General features: G+C 57.1%; 1 protein-coding gene across 1 annotated transcript; it reads left to right on the forward strand.

The window, feature by feature from the left end:
- Positions 1–9: 9 nt before the first annotated feature.
- Positions 10–13,365, forward strand: LOC142486524 (HAUS augmin-like complex subunit 3). The gene is made up of 4 exons (XM_075585100.1): positions 10–962; positions 3,306–3,724; positions 10,493–10,709; positions 13,112–13,365. The coding sequence occupies exons 1-4, from the start codon at positions 102–104 to the stop codon at positions 13,331–13,333; spliced, it is 1,719 nt and encodes a 572-aa protein (XP_075441215.1). The 5' UTR covers positions 10–101; the 3' UTR covers positions 13,334–13,365.
- The last annotated feature ends 4,987 nt before the right edge of the window (positions 13,366–18,352 follow it).

Genomic DNA, 18,352 nt, shown 5'->3' on the forward strand with positions numbered 1-18,352 from the left:
CGTGTGTCTCTCTCTCTCTCTCTCCCTCGTGTGTCTCTCTACCTCTTCTCTCTCTCTCTCCCCCTGCAGACAACCCCTTCCCCCCCCGCCCCCCCTCCATCATGCTCTCCCGCCAGCGCTCCTCCTGCTTCCTCCTGGATCCGCCCAGACCGCGGGGGGCGGAGTTTGTGGAGACGCTCCGTCTGATTGGATACCCGGGCGCGGACGCCCTTCAGGGGCAGGACTTCGACTGGCTGTGCGAGGACAGCGGGGGCGAGGCGGAGCTCTTCGTGGGCTGGTTCTGCGGGGCGGTGGGCCAGCAGAACGTGCTGAGCGCGGAGCAGCTGGACGCCTACCAGAACCTGCTGGCTTCGGGGCAGCCGCTGCTGGAGGCGGACGAGCTGCAGAGCGTCAGCGTGGCGGGACGGGCGGGCGAAGAGGAGGAGGATGGGGCGGGCGTGGCAGAGCTGGAGGCGGAGGTGCAGAGCCTGCAAAGCCTCAGGTTGCAGCTGCTCCGCTGCCGCAACAAGCTGCAGTCCCGGGGGGTGGCGCTGGGGCGCTGCCGCCAGGCGCTGCAGGCGTGGGAAGGGGAACAGGAGAGGGGGCTTCACGACACCAAGGAAGAGTCGGCCGGGCTGAACTCCCGGAGTAACCGAGCGTGGGCTCAGCTCCGGGAGACGGCGGCGGGGCTGGGGGAGCTGCACGGGGCGCCCGGCGGCGGCGGGGTCTTCCTCTCGCGGCTCGGGCTGGAGGCTTACATGGGGCTGGAGGAGGCCAGCTGGGGGCCGGTGCAGGAGTGGGCCAGGGGGACGCTGCCCACGGAGGTGGAGAGAGAGGGGAGGGCGCGGCGGGAGATGGAGAAGGAGGGGGGCCGCGTCAGGACGGTGTGGACGTCGCAGATGGTGCAGCTGAGCCGGGCCCGGGCCACCCTGTGCGGCCAGGAGGAGGCGCTGAGCTGGGCAGGGGGGAGAGGAGGGGAGCAAGTGAGACCTCTTCTCCATTATACCCGCCGCGCTCCTCCCCCTCATCCATTATACCCGCCGCACTCCCCCCCCCCCCTCATCCATTATACCCGCCGCACTCCCCCCCCCCTCATCCATTATACCCGCCGCGCTCCCCCCTCTCTCATCCATTATACCCGCCGCGCTCCCCCCTCTCTCATCCATTATACCCGCCACGCTCCACCCTCTCTCATCCATTATACCTGCCGCGCTCCCCCCCCTCTCTCATCCATTATACTCACCGCCTCCACCCTCTCTCATCCATTATACTCACCGCCTCCCCCCTCTCTCATCCATTATACCCGCCGCGCTCCCCCCTCTCATCCATTATACCCGACGCGCTCCCCCCTCTCTCATCCATTATACTCACCGCCTCCCCCCCTCTCTCATCCATTATACCCGCCGCGCTCCCCCCTCTCTCATCCATTATACTCACCGCCTCCCCCCCTCTCTCATCCATTATACTCACCGCCTCCCCCCCCCTCTCATCCATTATACTCACCGCCTCCCCCCTCTCTCATCCATTATACCCGCCGTACTCCCCCCTCTCATCCATTATACTCACCGCCTCCCCCCTCTCTCATCCATTATACCCGCCGTACTCCCCCCTCTCATCCATTATACCCGCCGCGCTCCCCCCCCTCATCCATTATACCCGCCGCGCTCCCCCCTCTCTCATCCATTATACTCACCGCCTCCCCCCTCTCTCATCCATTATACTCACCGCCTCCCCCCTCTCTCATCCATTATACTCACCGCCTCCCCCCTCTCTCATCCATTATACTCACCGCCTCCCCCCCTCTCTCATCCATTATACCCGCCGCGCTCCCCCCCCTCATCCATTATACCCACCGCGCTCCCCCCTCTCTCATCCATTATACTCACCGCCTCCCCCCTCTCTCATCCATTATACTCACCGCCTCCCCCCTCTCTCATCCATTATACTCACCGCCTCCCCCTCTCTCATCCATTATACTCACCGCCTCCCCCCTCTCTCATCCATTATACCCGCCGCGCTCCCCCCTCTCTCATCCATTATACTCACCGCCTCCCCCCTCTCTCATCCATTATACTAACCGCCTCCCCCCCCTCTCTCATCCATTATACTCACCACCTCCCCCCTCTCTCATCCATTATACTCACCGCCTCCCCCCCTCTCTCATCCATTATACTCACCGCCTCCCCCCCTCTCTCATCCATTATACTCACCGCCTCCCCCCCTCTCTCATCCATTATACTCACCGCCCCCCCCTCTCTCATCCATTATACTCACCGCCTCCCCCTCTCTCATCCATTATACTCACCGCCTCCCCCCCTTTCTCATCCATTATACTCACCGCCTCCCCCCCCCTTTCTCATCCATTATACTCACCGCCTCCCCCCCTCTCTCATCCATTATACTCACCGCCTCGCCCCCTCTCTCATCCATTATACTCACCGCCTCCCCCCCCTCTCTCATCCATTATACTCACCGCCCCCCCCTCTCTCATCCATTATACTCACCGCCTCCCCCCTCTCATCCATTATACCCGCCGCGCTCCCCCCTCTCTCATCCATTATACTCACCGCCTCCCCCCCCATCTCATCCATTATACTCACCGCCTCCCCCCCCCTCTCATCCATTATACTCACCATGCTCACCCCTCTCTCATCCATTATACTCACCGCCTTCCCCCTCTCATCCATTATACTCACCACCTCCCCCCTCTCTCATCCATTATACTCACCGCCTCCCCCCTCTCTCATCCATTATACTCACCGCCTCCCCCCCCCCTCTCATCCATTATACTCACCGCCTCCCCCCCTCCCCCTCTCTCTCATCCATTATACTCACCGCGCTCCCCCTCTCCCCCTCTCTCTCATCCATTATACTCACCGCGCTCCCCCTCTCTCTCATCCATTATACTCACCGCCTCCCCTCTCTCTCATCCATTATACTCACCGCCTCCCCCCTCTCATCATTATACTCACCGCCTCCCCCCCCATCTCATCCATTATACTCACCGCCTCCCCCCCCATCTCATCCATTATACTCACCGCCTCCCCCCCCATCTCATCCATTATACTCACCGCCTCCCCCCCTATCTCATCCATTATACTCACCACCTCCCCCCTCTCTCATCCATTATACTCACCGCCTCCCCCCCTCTCATCCATTATACTCACCGCCTCCCCCCCCTCTCTCTCATCCATTATACTCGCCGCGCTCCCCCCTCCCATCCATTATAATAAAGTACTCTCTCCCCCACCCCCCCATTATATTAAAGTACTCTCTCCCCCACCCCCCCATTATATTAAAGTCCTCTCTCCCCCACCCCCCCACAGATGTGGGACCCCCTCTGGTTTCAGGCCCTGGAGAGAGAGATTCAGACCCTGGAGGGCGAGGTGGAAACCCTGCAGGCCCAGCGGCTGCCGGCCCTGGCATGGGAGTCCTCTGTCGGGACGTGCCTGCCCGCACACCGGGGGTGGCTGCAGGCCGAGGAGCGGAGGCTGGGGCAGGCGGAGCGAGGCCAGGCCCTGGCGGGGGAGGCGTTGCTCGGGCAGCTGGCGCGCGTGCAGCTGCTGGAGCTGGGACTGCAGGTGGAGAGGAGGGACCTCCAGCAGACAGAGGGCCGCCTGCGGGAGCTGGGCGCGGAGCTGGGCTACAGAGCTGGGGAGCTGGAGAGGAGGGTGTCTGGGCCGTGGGTCTCCTCACAGAGGCTGACCCCCATACGTATCGACAGCAGGGACCACACCGCTCTGAGGTGAGGGCGGGGGGGCCGCGTGTGCCCCCTGCATCTGTACGTCTCTCACATTCGCTCTCTCCCATCCTGTCTGGCGCTATTTCCCCAGGTTTTCTTTCTCCCTCCCTCTCTCTCTCTCCTCCCTCTCTCTCTCTCCTCCCTCTCTCTCTCTCCTCCCTCTCTCTCTCTCCTCCCTCTCTCTCTCCTCCCTCTCTCTCTCTCCTCCCTCTCTCTCTCTCCTCCCTCTCTCTCTCTCCTCCCTCTCTCTCTCTCCTCCCTCTCTCTCTCTCCTCCCTCTCTCTCTTTGTTTTTCTTTTATTTTCAAATGTTTCCTTTTCCACCTATTTTTTTTTTTTTTTGTAATTTCTCTCCCTCTCTGTCTTCAACATTTTACCTCCCAATCATCAGTCTCTCCTATTTGCCCCCCCCACACCACTCTCCACCTCCCGCCCCCCCCACACCACTCTCCACCTCCCGCCCCCCCACACCACTCTCTCCCCTTCGCACCCCCCCCCCCACACACTCCGCACTATAACAAAGATACGCCCTTTCCTCTGTTGCTCGACTGCTAAAACTCTGACTCAGGCCCTCATTCTCTCCCGCCTTGATTACTGTAACCTCCTGCTGTCCGGCCTTCCTGCCGCTCACCTGTCTCCCCTACAATCAATCCTAAACACTGCTGCCAGAATCACTCTACTCTTTCCAAGATCTGTCTCGGCGTCTCTCCTGGCTTCCGATCAAATCCCGCATCTCACACTCCATTCTCCTCCTCACTTTTAAAGCTCTACACTCTTCTGCCCCTCCTTACATCTCACCCTAATATCTCACTATACCCCCCCCTGCCCCTCCTTACATCTCAGCCCTAATTTCTCGCTATGCACCATCCCGACTCTTGTGTTCTGCTCAAGGATGTCTTCTTTCTACCCCCTTTGTATCTAAAGCCCTCTCCCGCCTTAAACCTTTCTCCCTGACTGCCCCACACCTGGAATGCCCTTCCCCTCAATACCCGACTAGCACCCTCTCTATCCACCTTTAAGACCCACCTTAAGACACACCTGCTTAAAGAAGCATATACGTAGCACCGTGGCTAATACAATACAGCAGGCCTGCACAACTTGTACAGTGAGAGGGCCGAACTGCTCCAAAGAAAAAAGATTTGGGCCGCACGGTTAAAATCATCATCCTCATTCTCATCCTCATCATCAAATCTCCCCCAGCACCCCTCATCATCATCCTCATCTATATATCTCCCCCAGCACCTCTCATCATCATCCTCATCTATATATCTCCCCCAGCACCTCTCATCATCATCATCCTCATATCTCCCCCAAAACCCATCACGGTCACACAGACACTGCTGGAGCGCGCTCCTTCTGCCCTTACCAGGGAAGGGGGGTGAAGGGGGTCCGTCGCGGGCCGTATGTTGTGCAGGCCGCTATACATGATACATAAAGCTTGGCCCCTGCAGACGCACTTACCAGAATTCCCTCCTACTGTCTCTGTACGTTCTCCCTACCTACCAATTAGACTGTAAGCTCCTCGGGGCAGGGACTCCTCTTCCTTAATGTTACTTTTATGTCTGAAGCACTTATTCCCATGATCTGTTATTTATATTATCTGTTATTTATTTGATTACCACGTGTATTACTACTGTGAAGCGCTATGTACATTAATGGCGCTATATAAATAAAGACATACAATATACAACTCTCCCCTTCGCCCCCCCCCCCCCACACACCAGTCTCTCCCCTTCGCCCCACCCCCCCCCCCCACACACCACTCTCTCCCCTTTGCCCCGTCCCACACACACCACCCTCTCCCCTTCGCCCCCCCCCCCCACACACCTCTCTCTCTCCCCTTGGCCCCCCCCCACACACCACTCTCCCCTTCGCCCCCCCACACACACCACACTCTCCCCTTTGCCCCCCCACACACCACTCTCCCCTTCACCCCCCCACACACCCCACTCTCCCTTTCGCCCCCCCACACACCCCTCTCTCCCCTTCGCCCCCCCCCCCACACACCACTCTCTCCCCTTCGCCCCCCCCCCACACACCACTCTCTCCCCTTCGCCCCCCCCCACACACCACTCTCTCCCCTTCGCCCCCCCCCCACACCACTCTCTCCCCTTCGCCCCCCCCCACACACCACTCTCTCCCCTTCGCCCCCCCCACACATCACTCTCTCTCCCCTTCGCCCCCCCCACACCACTCTCTCTCCCCTTCGCCCCCCCCACACCACTCTCTCTCCCCTTTGCCCCCCCACACCACTCTCTCCCCTTCGCCCCCCCACACACCACTCTCTCCCCTTCGCCCCCCCCCCCCACACACCACTCTCTCCCCTTCGCCCCCCCAACACACCACTCTCTCCCCTTCGCCCCCCCCACACATCACTCTCTCTCCCCTTTGCCCCCCCACACCACTCTCTCCCCTTCGCCCCCCCCCCACACACCACTCTCTCCCCTTCGCCCCCCCAACACACCACTCTCTCCCCTTCGCCCCCCCCCCACATCACTCTCTCCCCTTCGCCCCCCCACACCACACACCACTCTCTCCCCTTCGCCCCCCCACCCCCACACCACACTCTCTCCCCTTCGCCCCCCCACACACCAATCTCCCCTTCGCCCCCCCCCCACACCACTCTCCCCTTCGCCCCCCCACACACCACTCTCCCCTTCGCCCCCCCAAACCACTCTCTTCGCCGCCCCCCCCCCACACACCACACTCTCCCCTTCGCCCCCCCCACACACCACTCTCCCCTTCGCACCCCCACAAACAACTCTCCCCTTCGCCCCCCCACACCACTCTCTCTCCCCTTCGCCCCACCCACACACCACACTCTCCCCTTCGCCCCCCCCCCACACCACTCTCTCCCCTTCGCCCCCCCACACCACACACCACTCTCTCCCCTTCGCCCCCCCACCCCCACACCACTCTCTCTCCCCTTCGCCCCCCCACACACCACTCTCCCCTTCGCCCCCCCCCCACACCACTCTCCCCTTCGCCCCCCCACACACCACTCTCCCCTTCGCCCCCCCACACCACTCTCTCTCCCCTTCGCCCCACCCACACACCACTCTCCCCTTCGCCGCCCCCCCCCCACACCACACTCTCCCCTTCGCCCCCCCACACACTACTCTCTCCCATTCACCCCCCACCCCACACACCGCTCTCTCCCCTTCGCCCCCCACACCACTCTCTCTCCCCTTTGCCCCGTCCCACACACACCACTCTCTCCCCTTTGCCCCGTCCCACACACACCACTCTCTCCCCTTTGCCGCCCTGTCCCACACACCTCTCTCTCCCCTTTGCCGCCCCGTCCCACACACCACTCTCTCCCCTTCGCCCCGTCCCACACACCACTCTCTCCCCTTTGCCCCGTCCCACACACACCACTCTCTCCCCTTTGCCGCCCTGTCCCACACACCTCTCTCTCCCCTTTGCCGCCCCGTCCCACACACCACTCTCTCCCCTTCGCCCCGTCCCACACACCACTCTCTCCCCTTCGCCCTGTCCCACACACACCACTCTCTCCCCTTTGCCCCCCCCCCCACACCACACTCTCCCCTTTGCCCCCCCACACACCACTCTCCCCTTCACCCCCCCACACACCCCACTCTCCCTTTCGCCCCCCCACACACCCCTCTCTCCCCTTCGCCCCCCCCCACACATCACTCTCTCTCCCCTTCGCCCCCCCCACACCACTCTCTCCCCTTCGCCCCCCCCCCACACCACTCTCTCTCCCCTTTGCCCCCCCACACCACTCTCTCCCCTTCGCCCCCCCACACACCACTCTCTCCCCTTTGCCCCCCCCCCCCACACACCACTCTCTCCCCTTCGCCCCCCCCCCCCCACACCACACTCTCCCCTTTGCCCCCCCACACACCACTCTCCCCTTCACCCCCCCACACACCCCACTCTCCCTTTCGCCCCCACACACACCCCTCTCTCCCCTTCGCCCCCCCCCCACACACCACTCTCTCCCCTTCGCCCCCCCCACACATCACTCTCTCTCCCCTTCGCCCCCCCCACACCACTCTCTCTCCCCTTCGCCCCCCCCCACACCACTCTCTCTCCCCTTTGCCCCCCCACACCACTCTCTCCCCTTCGCCCCCCCACACACCACTCTCTCCCCTTCGCCCCCCCCCCACACACTACTCTCTCCCCTTCGCCCCACACACCACTCTCTCTCCCCTTCGCCCCCCCCCACACCACTCTCCCCTTTGACGCCCCACACCACACTCTCCCCTTTGCCCCCCCACACCACACTCTCCCCTTCGCCCCCCCCCACACCACTCTCTCCCCTTCACCCCCCCACACCACACTCTCCCCTTCGCCCCCCCACACACCACTCTCTCCCCTTCGCCCCCCCACACACACCACTCTCTCTCCCCTTCGCCCCCCCCCCACACACCACTCTCTCTCCCCTTCGCCCCCCCCCACACACCACTCTCTCTCCCCTTTGCCCCCACACACCACTCTCTCCCCTTTGCCCCCCACACACCACTCTCTCCCCTTCGCCCCCCCCCACACACCACTCTCTCCCCTTCGCCCCCCCCCACACACCACTCTCTCTCCCCTTTGCCCCCCCACACCACACCACTCTCTCCCCTTCGCCCCCCCACACCACACACCACTCTCTCCCCTTCGCCCCCCCACCCCCACACCACTCTCTCTCCCCTTCGCCCCCCCACACACCAATCTCCCCTTCGCCCCCCCCCACACCACTCTCCCCTTCGCCCCCCCACACACCACTCTCCCCTTCGCCCCCCCCACACCACTCTCTTCGCCGCCCCCCCCCCCACACACCACACTCTCCCCTTCGCCCCCCCCACACACCACTCTCCCCTTCGCCCCCCCACACACCACTCTCCCCTTCGCCCCCCCACACCACTCTCTCTCCCCTTCGCCCCACCCACACACCACACTCTCCCCTTCGCCCCCCCCCCACACCACTCTCTCCCCTTGGCCCCCCCCCCACACCACTCTCTCCCCTTCGCCCCCCCACACCACACACCACTCTCTCCCCTTCGCCCCCCCACCCCCACACCACTCTCTCTCCCCTTCGCCCCCCCACACACCACTCTCCCCTTCGCCCCCCCCCCCACACCACTCTCCCCTTCGCCCCCCCACACACCACTCTCCCCTTCGCCCCCCCACACCACTCTCTCTCCCCTTCGCCCCACCCACACACCACTCTCCCCTTCGCCGCCCCCCCCCACACCACACTCTCCCCTTCGCCCCCCCACACACTACTCTCTCCCATTCACCCCCCACCCCACACACCGCTCTCTCCCCTTCGCCCCCCACACCACTCTCTCTCCCCTTTGCCCCGTCCCACACACACCACTCTCTCCCCTTTGCCCCGTCCCACACACACCACTCTCTCCCCTTTGCCGCCCTGTCCCACACACCTCTCTCTCCCCTTTGCCGCCCCGTCCCACACACCACTCTCTCCCCTTTGCCCCGTCCCACACACACCACTCTCTCCCCTTTGCCGCCCTGTCCCACACACCTCTCTCTCCCCTTTGCCGCCCCGTCCCACACACCACTCTCTCCCCTTCGCCCCGTCCCACACACCACTCTCTCCCCTTCGCCCTGTCCCACACACACCACTCTCTCCCCTTTGCCCCCCCTCACACACCACTCTCTCCCCTTCGCCCCGTCCCACACACACCACTCTCTCCCCTTCGCCCCGTCCCACACACCACTCTCTCCCCTTCGCCCCGTCCCACACACCACTCTCTCCCTTTCGCCCCGTCCCACACACACCACTCTCTCCCCTTCGCCGCCCCGCCCCACACACACCACTCTCTCCCCTTCGCCGCCCCGCCCCACACACACCACTCTCTCCCCTTCGCCGCCCGTCCCACACACACCACTCTCTCCCCTTCGCCTCCCCCCCTCCCACACACACCACTCTCTCCCCTTCGCCTCCCCCCCTCCCACACACACCACTCTCTCCCCTTCGCCGCCCCCCCTCCCACACACACCACTCTCTCCCCTTCGCCGCCCCGTCCCACACACACCACTCTCTCCCCTTCGCCTCCCCCCTCCCACACACACCACTCTCTCCCCTTCGCCGCCCCGTCCCACACACACCACTCTCTCCCCTTCGCCTCCCGCCCCCCACACACCACTCTCTCCCCTTCGCCTCCTGCCCCCCACACACACCACTCTCTCCCCTTCGCCTCCCCCCTCCCACACACACCACTCTCTCCCCTTCGCCTCCCCCCTCCCACACACACCACTCTCTCCCCTTCGCCTCCCCCCTCCCACACACACCACTCTCTCCCCTTCGCCTCCCCCCTCCCACACACACCACTCTCTCCCCTTCGCCTCCCCCCTCCCACACACACCACTCTCTCCCCTTCGCCTCCCCCCTCCCACACACACCACTCTCTCCCCTTCGCCTCCCCCCTCCCACACACACCACTCTCTCCCCTTCGCCTCCCCCCTCCCACACACACCACTCTCTCCCCTTCGCCTCCCCCCTCCCACACACACCACTCTCTCCCCTTCGCCTCCCCCCTCCCACACACACCACTCTCTCCCCTTCGCCTCCCCCCTCCCACACACACCACTCTCTCCCCTTCGCCTCCCCCCTCCCACACACACCACTCTCTCCCCTTCGCCTCCCCCCTCCCACACACACCACTCTCTCCCCTTCGCCTCCCCCCTCCCACACACACCACTCTCTCCCCTTCGCCTCCCCCCTCCCACACACACCACTCTCTCCCCTTCGCCCGTCCATACTACCACCCCCTTTTCCTCCCCGCCTCCCCCTTAGGCTGTCGGCGATGCTGGACGATCCGGCCAATCAGAAGGAGCTCTTTCCCAAGTACGAGGCTCTGCAGCGCCGAGGAGCCAGTCTCCTGCAGGAAGTGACATCACTGAGCGGGAAGCGCCAGGGCCCCCTGCCGCAGGTGGGCGGGCTGGAGCAGGAGTGCGACGATCTCCACCGCGGTGTGTGCCACGGGACACGGAGGCTGCAGCTGAGAGAGCCGGTGAGAGCCACGGACTTCTATGTACCGGAAACACGTGGCAGCGGGTGTGATAGATAGATATATATATATACACACACACACACACACACCTACACACACCTATACACACACCTATACACACACACCTACACACACCTATACACACACACCCACCTACACACACCTACACACACACACACCTACACACACACACACACACACACGTGTGTGTGTATATATAAATACAACTGTATGCTCATCTGCTGCCCTAGGCTAAGGCCCCAGTCACGGCGCTGTAATGCGCGCCCGCGCTTTTGGCTGCGCGTTCCGGCGATTCCCCGGTCTGCAGCTCACTCTGCAGGAGTGACGAGGGCGCGGCCATGACATCACCCGGCAGGTTCGCCCTCATTGGCTGAACCGCCTGGGGGCGTGCCGTATCGCTCGACGCGAGTCCTGCTCTCAATTCTATTGAATTAATTAATTCAATTAATGGCCCGGCGGGGAGGGCTCTCGTGAGCGCAGCGTCCGCTGTAGCAGGCAGCGGGGACAAGGCCTTAGGCAGGTCTGCAACCCCACCTTTCCCCATTATCACCCAGCACTTCCACTATATATATCTATCTATCCATCTCCCACACAGCCATAATCAGGAGATATATATATATATTTATATTTATTTATTCTGGTTATGGCAGCTGGTGGTATATCTCCTGATTTACTGTTATTTTAAGACTCACACACCACTATCTATCACAGAGCCTCACTCTCTCTCCTCCCCCCCCCCCCCCCACAGAGCCTCACTCTCTCTCCTTCTCCCCCACCCCACAGAGCCTCACTCTCTCTCCTTCTCCCCCACCCCACAGAGCCTCACTCTCTCTCCTTCTCCCCCACCCCCCCCACAGAGCCTCACTCTCTCTCCTTCTCCCCCCCCACAGAGCCTCACTCTCTCTCCTTCTCCCCCCCCCCCCCACAGAGCCTCACTCTCTCTCCTTCTCCCCCCCCACAGAGCCTCACTCTCTCTCCTTCTTCCCCCCCCCCACAGAGACTCACTCTCTCTCCTTCTCCCCCCCCACAGAGCCTCACTCTCTCTCCTTCTCCCCCCCCCCCACAGAGCCTCACTCTCTCTCCTTCTCCCCCCCCACAGAGCCTCACTCTCTCTCCTTCTTCCCCCCCCCCACAGAGACTCACTCTCTCTCCTTCTCCCCCCCCCCACAGAGCCTCACTCTCTCTCCTTCTCCCCCCCCCCCACAGAGCCTCACTCTCTCTCCTTCTCCCCCCCCCCCCCACAGAGCCTCACTCTCTCTCCTTCTCCCCCCCCCCACAGAGCCTCACTCTCTCCTTCTCCCCCCCCCACAGAGCCTCACTCTCTCTCCTTCTCCCCCCCCCCCACAGAGCCTCACTCTCTCTCCTTCTCCCCCCCCCCCCCACAGAGCCTCACTCTCTCTCCTTCTCCCCCCCCCCCCCACAGAGCCTCACTCTCTCTCCTTCTCCCCCCCCCCCACAGAGCCTCACTCTCTCTCCTTCTCCCCCCCCCACAGAGCCTCACTCTCTCTCCTTCTCTCCCCCCCCCCACAGAGCCTCACTCTCCTTCTCCCCCCCCCCACATAGCCTCACTCTCCTTCTCCCCCCCCCCACAGAGCCTCACTCTCTCTTTCTCCCCCCCCCCCCCACAGAGCCTCACTCTCTCTCCTTCTCCCCCCACCCACAGTACCTCACTCTCTCTCCTTCTCCCCCCCCCACAGAGCCTCACTCTCTCTCCTCCCCAACCACAGTACCTCACTCTCTCTCCTTCTCCCCCCCCACCACAGAGCCTCACTCTCTCTCCTTCTTCCCCCCCCACCACAGAGCTCTCCTTCTCCCCCCCCCCCACCACAGAGCCTCACTCTCTCTCCTTCTCCCCCCCCCCACCACAGAGCCTCACTCTCTCTCTTTCTCCCCCCCCCCCACCACAGAGCCTCACTCTCTCTCCTTCTCCCCCCCCCACCACAGAGCCTCACTCTCTCTCCTTCTCCCCCCCCCACAGAGCCTCACTCTCTCTCCTTCTCCCCCCCCCCCACAGAGCCTCACTCTCTCTCCTTCTCCCCCCCCCACCACAGAGCCTCACTCTTTCTCCTTCTCCCCCCCCCCCACCACAGAGCCTCACTCTCTCTCCTTCTCCCCCCCCCCCCACCACAGAGCCTCACTCTCTCTCCTTCTCCCCCCCCCACCACAGAGCCTCACTCTCTCTCCTTCTCCCCCCCCCACCACAGAGCCTCACTCTCTCTCCTTCTCCCCCACCCACCACAGAGCCTCACTCTTTCTCCTTCTCCCCCCCCACCACAGAGCCTCACTCTCTCTCCTTCTCCCCCCCCCAGAGCCTCACTCTCTCTCCTTCTCCCCCCCCCCAGAGCCTCACTCTCTCTCCTTCTCCCCCCCCCCCCCCACAGAGCCTCACTCTCTCCTTGGAAGCGGTCACCAGTGCTGCCTCCCAGTTAAACCAGTGGCTGCTGGACTTCCTGCGGGACTTGAAGTGTAAGAGAGCCGCCCTCCAGAACTCTCGCCTCGGCCAAGAAAGACAACTGTACGTGAGCTTCTACCAAGACCCCGCCCTGCTGGCCAAGGTGGTGGAGGATCTGGAAAGACGTGTGAGGGAGATCCATTTCGAGTGACCACGAGACGCCGTTGTATATCGCTCTAATAAACACCGCATTCACAGCTCTGTCTCCTGGTGGTTTCTGGGCGAGCCGGCAGGCTCTGCTTTCCCTTCACATAGGCTGTGTCGGCAGCAGGGTTCAACTTTTAGGGAGATGGCAGCTGAAAGGTTATTTTGGAAGCTAGAAAATTATTTTCAGTAGCTATGGGTGGAAGAATTGTAAGGAGAGTTGATGGGGGGGTAAAGGAGAGTTTTAGGGAGTGGTGGTGTGAATGGGGGAGTTTCAATGACGTGGGTTGAATGGAGGAGTAATGGGGAGCGGTTACATGGGGTGACGGGAGGTGTTCTAGGTAGAGGTTACATGGGATGAAAGGAGGAGTTCTAGGGAATGGGTACATGTGGTGATGGGAAGAGTTTAAGGGAGCGGTATATGGGGTGATGGGGAGTTTTAGGGAGCAATTACAGAGATCAACTGAAGGAGTTGTGTGGAGCAACTAGAGGAGTTGTACTGTAGATCGACGAGACCAGGTCACCACAGGAGGTAAAAGGCGGAATTGGGGGGGGGAGCGGTTACATAGGTTGACTGGAGGAGATATAGGGAGTGGTTATATAGAGCAATAGGAGGAGTTATAGGGAACGGTTATATGGGGTAATAGGAGGAGTTATAGGGAGCGGTTATATAGAGCAATAGGAGGAGTTACAGGGAGGGGTTATATAGAGCAATAGGAGGAATTTATAGGGAGCAATTATATGGTGTAATAGGAGGAGTTCTAGGGAGAGGTTATATAGGGAAATAGGAGGAGTTGGTATTGGGGCAGCCAGCTGGGCGTCACCTTTATGTCAGGCTGGCTACCCCAATCCCGTCACGAGGAGGAGTTATAGGGAGGGGTTATATGGGGTAATAGGAGGAGTAATAGGGAGAGGTTATATGGGGTAATAGGAGGAGTTATAGGGAGCGGTTATATGGGGTAATAGGAGGAACTCTTTTTATTGAAATTTTTTTCCAACATTACATTTCACAAATCACTTTACAAACCAAAAACTGCACAATATGGACGGACTTACATTATACAAATATTAACCCAGCATTTGTTCCAAACTTTCTTTTCTAAAAGCAATTTCTCATTTTCCTTAACTCTTCTTACGGCTTTTATAATGTCCTCAAAAACTTTATCCTCAGAAATGTACACATTTTTGATTGAAACCTGGCACCTAGCCATCCACAAATTATACTTAACAATTGCTATTATCAGGAAAATTGTACCTTCATTATACTTATGTTTATTCTTAAAAATTCTGAATATATAAGTTTCCCCAAAATTGGTGTCTTAAAAAAACAAGCCATTCTTTCCCAAATCGCTTTGCTAAAGGGACACTGTAACACAAAATAATCCATTGTTTCTACCTCATTATTACATGAATTTCTAAGACACATTCTGTCTGATACATTCATATGTTTAATATTACTTTGTACATATAATTTGCCATGAAAGGCCAACCAGGTAATATCCTTATATTTTGGTGGAATTCTCATGCTATTCAAATTTTTTAATGCTTTACTCAAATCTTCCCCCGCACAATCTCTCAGGATTAATGGGGAAGAAAAGCATTTCTCAATAATGTTCTCATAAATGTGTTTCCTAGAACACATTTCTATCTCCCTACTGCTTATTTTCCACCTTCTTAAAAGTCTGACACTTTGGGCCACATACTCCGGGGTATAGCCAGATTTCACTCTCATAGTTTTGACTTGTCCCCCACACTCCCACGCCAATACATAAGGACTAACCCATTTCCAAAAGCACATTGGCCAGACCAGGTCATTTTTCTGCATAATATGGGCAAAATTATATTTCAGAAAAATAACATTAAAAAACACCACAGGGTTTAACATTTTTAAACCTCCCTTCTTCTGATCTAAGTATGTTGTATTCCTTTTGATCAAATTTAGTCGATTTCCCCATAACATCTGGAAAAACAGACTAAAAATTCTAGTATTCAGATTTTCTGGTATTGGAAAAATATAACTGATATAAACAAAAATTGGTACTAAGAAAGTTTTAATTATTGCCAGTCTTTCCCCTAAAGACAGCTTCCAATTCTTCCATTTCTTAAGTTTCTCCTCACCTATTTCTATCTTCTCTTTCCAATTTAGCATTTCTGACTGTTCCTTCCCAAACTTTACGCCCAGAATTTTTATTGGACCGTCACTTATTGGAATCGTTCCTGGAAGTGTAAAACCCGGTGTTTCCTGACTTAGCCAAATCGCGCTACTCTTTTCTACGTTAACTTTAGAATTGGAAGCACTTGAAAAATCTCTAATATTTTTAAAAGTCTCTTCCGCAGCTTCTTTTCCCGACACGACAATGGAAATATCATCTGCGTACGCAATACATTTCAGGTTCCGATTTTTTGCTATTTCAACCCCATCAATAAGATTATTTGATTCCAATTTCCTTAAAAATGGATCTACTGCATAAACGTACAGAAGAGGACTCAAAGGACATCCTTGACGTACCCCTGACTTAACGCTAAATTCTTTCCCTATTCAGCCATTTATTTGTGGACATCCCACTGCATCTTTATATAACAAGGATATCCATCCTATGAAGGAATTGGGAATACCATACGCGGATAAGACTTCCCAGAGATAGACGTGATTTACTCTGTCAAATGCCTTAGTTTGATCTAAGCACAAAACATATTTCTCTAACTTATGAGCTTTACAAACCTCAAAAATCTCTCTTACGTGTATGACTGCGTTTGTGATATTACGCCCTTTAATGCCACAATACTGAGCCTTACAGATTAGTTTCCCAGATACCTCTCTCAATCTATTAAACAAAATTCTGGCTAATATTTTCCTATCTGTGTTCAATAAAGAAATTGGTCTCCAGTTCTTTATATCTGCTGGATCATTCTTCTTATGTAACAGAATCAGAAGAGACTTGCACATGGACCCGGGTATCTTACCTTCCTGCAACATTATGTTAAAGACTTTAGTCAAATCAGGAACTAACAAATCACTAAACAATTTAAAAAAATTCTGCTGTTAAGCCGTCTGTCCCTGGGGTCAGGGAACGCTGAAGAAGTACTCTAATAGTACGAAACGCGTTGGATAAGAGGACGCTTCTCTAGCACTACCCACTGTGCATTTGTATTCTGTATACATCCTTTATTAATCTCCGTTCCCGCCCGCTGTGTCCCTGACCAGCTGAGATCGTGAAGACGCTACCGGATGACGTCATTGACGTGCGCCGGAGTTAGACGTCACACGCCGAGAGACACCGAGTGAGAGCTTGTCTCGCTGGATTAACAGCCGTGCAGCAGACGAATTCCACCGGGCTGCTGAAACTGGATGCCGTGAGCCTGCCTCGCTGAAACAATAGCTGTGAAGTAGACAAATTCCACCGGACTGCTGCAGCTGGATGTCGGGTTAACACCACACACCACGGCAGCCTTGATCCATTAAAGGAGAGGGGAAGGAGAGATAATCCACCTGATGATTGCCCATTCCACTCGTGGCTGATTGGTAACATGTCCATATACATGTACTGCCAGTAATTATTTTATCTGATGTACGTGCAATACTCACCTGTTATATTAATATAATTTTTTATTCATACTACACTATGAGGTCTTTTGCGCTGTTTCTTTTGTATCTCTTCCAATGAAGAAAGATTTGGGAAGATATTTTGGAACATTGGTGACATGGCAAAATCTGACTTGCACTTTCCAGCCTCCTATCCAGATGTCCTCTTCATCTGTTATTCTTGTAGGTGGAGCCACTACTTCACATTGTCTGCCAAGCCATATCAGAATATCTGATATTGGGACTGACTCGTGTCTGAAGAGAAATGTTACAGACTTTATTTCCGATTTAGACACAGGAATTGCTACAAAGGACTTCCAAAATTCAGTGATTTTAATACTCTCATATCTTGTCCAGAAATAGTCAAAAGCTTGAGGTCTCTTAATGCGGACATCATACTCACAAGAGCCTGGAACATGGATACGTGCATAACTTTAATCTGCTCTGAAGCCAAGGATTCTTTTAATAGATGTCTTCCAATAAAAATCCTGCCAGGGTTCATCTCCTCTCCGCCTTTATACCTCAACCTTACTACATTTCTCCTTTTCAAAGGTTGAGCATTTATGGTCACAGTGCTTACAAAGGACCTCACACTCCAGGCTGAAGGGGGTGCTGTGTGAACTGGGCTTACTTTAATATCATTACTTTGCTTTACCCCATCTCTTGATTGGGCCAGTCCTTTATCATTAACTATCTGCATAGGAACAGCAATTTCAGTCTCTACAACCTTCATTTCACTCCCAGGCACTACAGGGTTAATGCTGTCTCCATTGCTGCTAATTACCACCTGCTGTTCTTCTCTCTCAGAGTTCTGAATCACAGGATCTGCTAATAAGCAGGGGGTGGTTCTGTAAGTCCAGGTGAGCATGGGTTCTATAGCTCACTGCTCTCAGGTAAAAACTCAATTTCCAGCTGATCTCCTCTCAAAGTTTCTAGATTCTCACTTTGCTGCTCTCCAGAGTTATTTGTAATTTCTTTAACTTCTCCCAGAGTGGGAGTCTGAGATAACCTAACCTCACAGGTGTCTGCTGCTTTCTTTGCATGCAATGGGCTTTTAACCAAATCTTCTGCTGCTTTTGCTATTAACCCCTGGGACACTGGAAGCTCTGGAACAGATCCTTGCTCACAGTCTGATACACCCTGAGATGAGTCCCCTCCCCCGAAGTCTTTGGACCCTATTACAGGGCTGTTACCTTCTCCTGTAGAATCCTTTAGCCGCCGGTCCTTTGCTTTCCTTTCTTTAGAAGCTTTACCCTTTGGGGTTTTCCTGGCAGTTGATTGATTTAAACTGTCAGGATCGGAGTCAGAGATTTCCTGGGATAAGTTCTCTGTTTTATCTTTAGGCTTCACAGACTTGTTCTGGGATCTAGTTTCTTTCCCACTTCTTAAGCGTCTCCAAACTTATCTTTTATTGAGAGCTTTTAATGTGACTCTTACTGGGAT

This window comes from Ascaphus truei, unplaced genomic scaffold (genome assembly GCF_040206685.1).
Source record: "Ascaphus truei isolate aAscTru1 unplaced genomic scaffold, aAscTru1.hap1 HAP1_SCAFFOLD_930, whole genome shotgun sequence".
NCBI classification, from domain to species: domain Eukaryota; kingdom Metazoa; phylum Chordata; class Amphibia; order Anura; family Ascaphidae; genus Ascaphus; species Ascaphus truei.

Coding starts and splice junctions, on each gene's coding strand:
- LOC142486524 (XM_075585100.1), top strand. CDS start 102: ATGCTCTCCCGCCAGCGCTCCTCCTGCTTCCTCCTGGATCCGCCCAGA. Junction 963..3,305: donor GGGGGAGAGGAGGGGAGCAA/GTGAGACCTCTT, acceptor ACCCCCCCACAG/ATGTGGGACCCCCTCTGGTT. Junction 10,710..13,111: donor GGCTGCAGCTGAGAGAGCCG/GTGAGAGCCACG, acceptor CCCCCCCCACAG/AGCCTCACTCTCTCCTTGGA.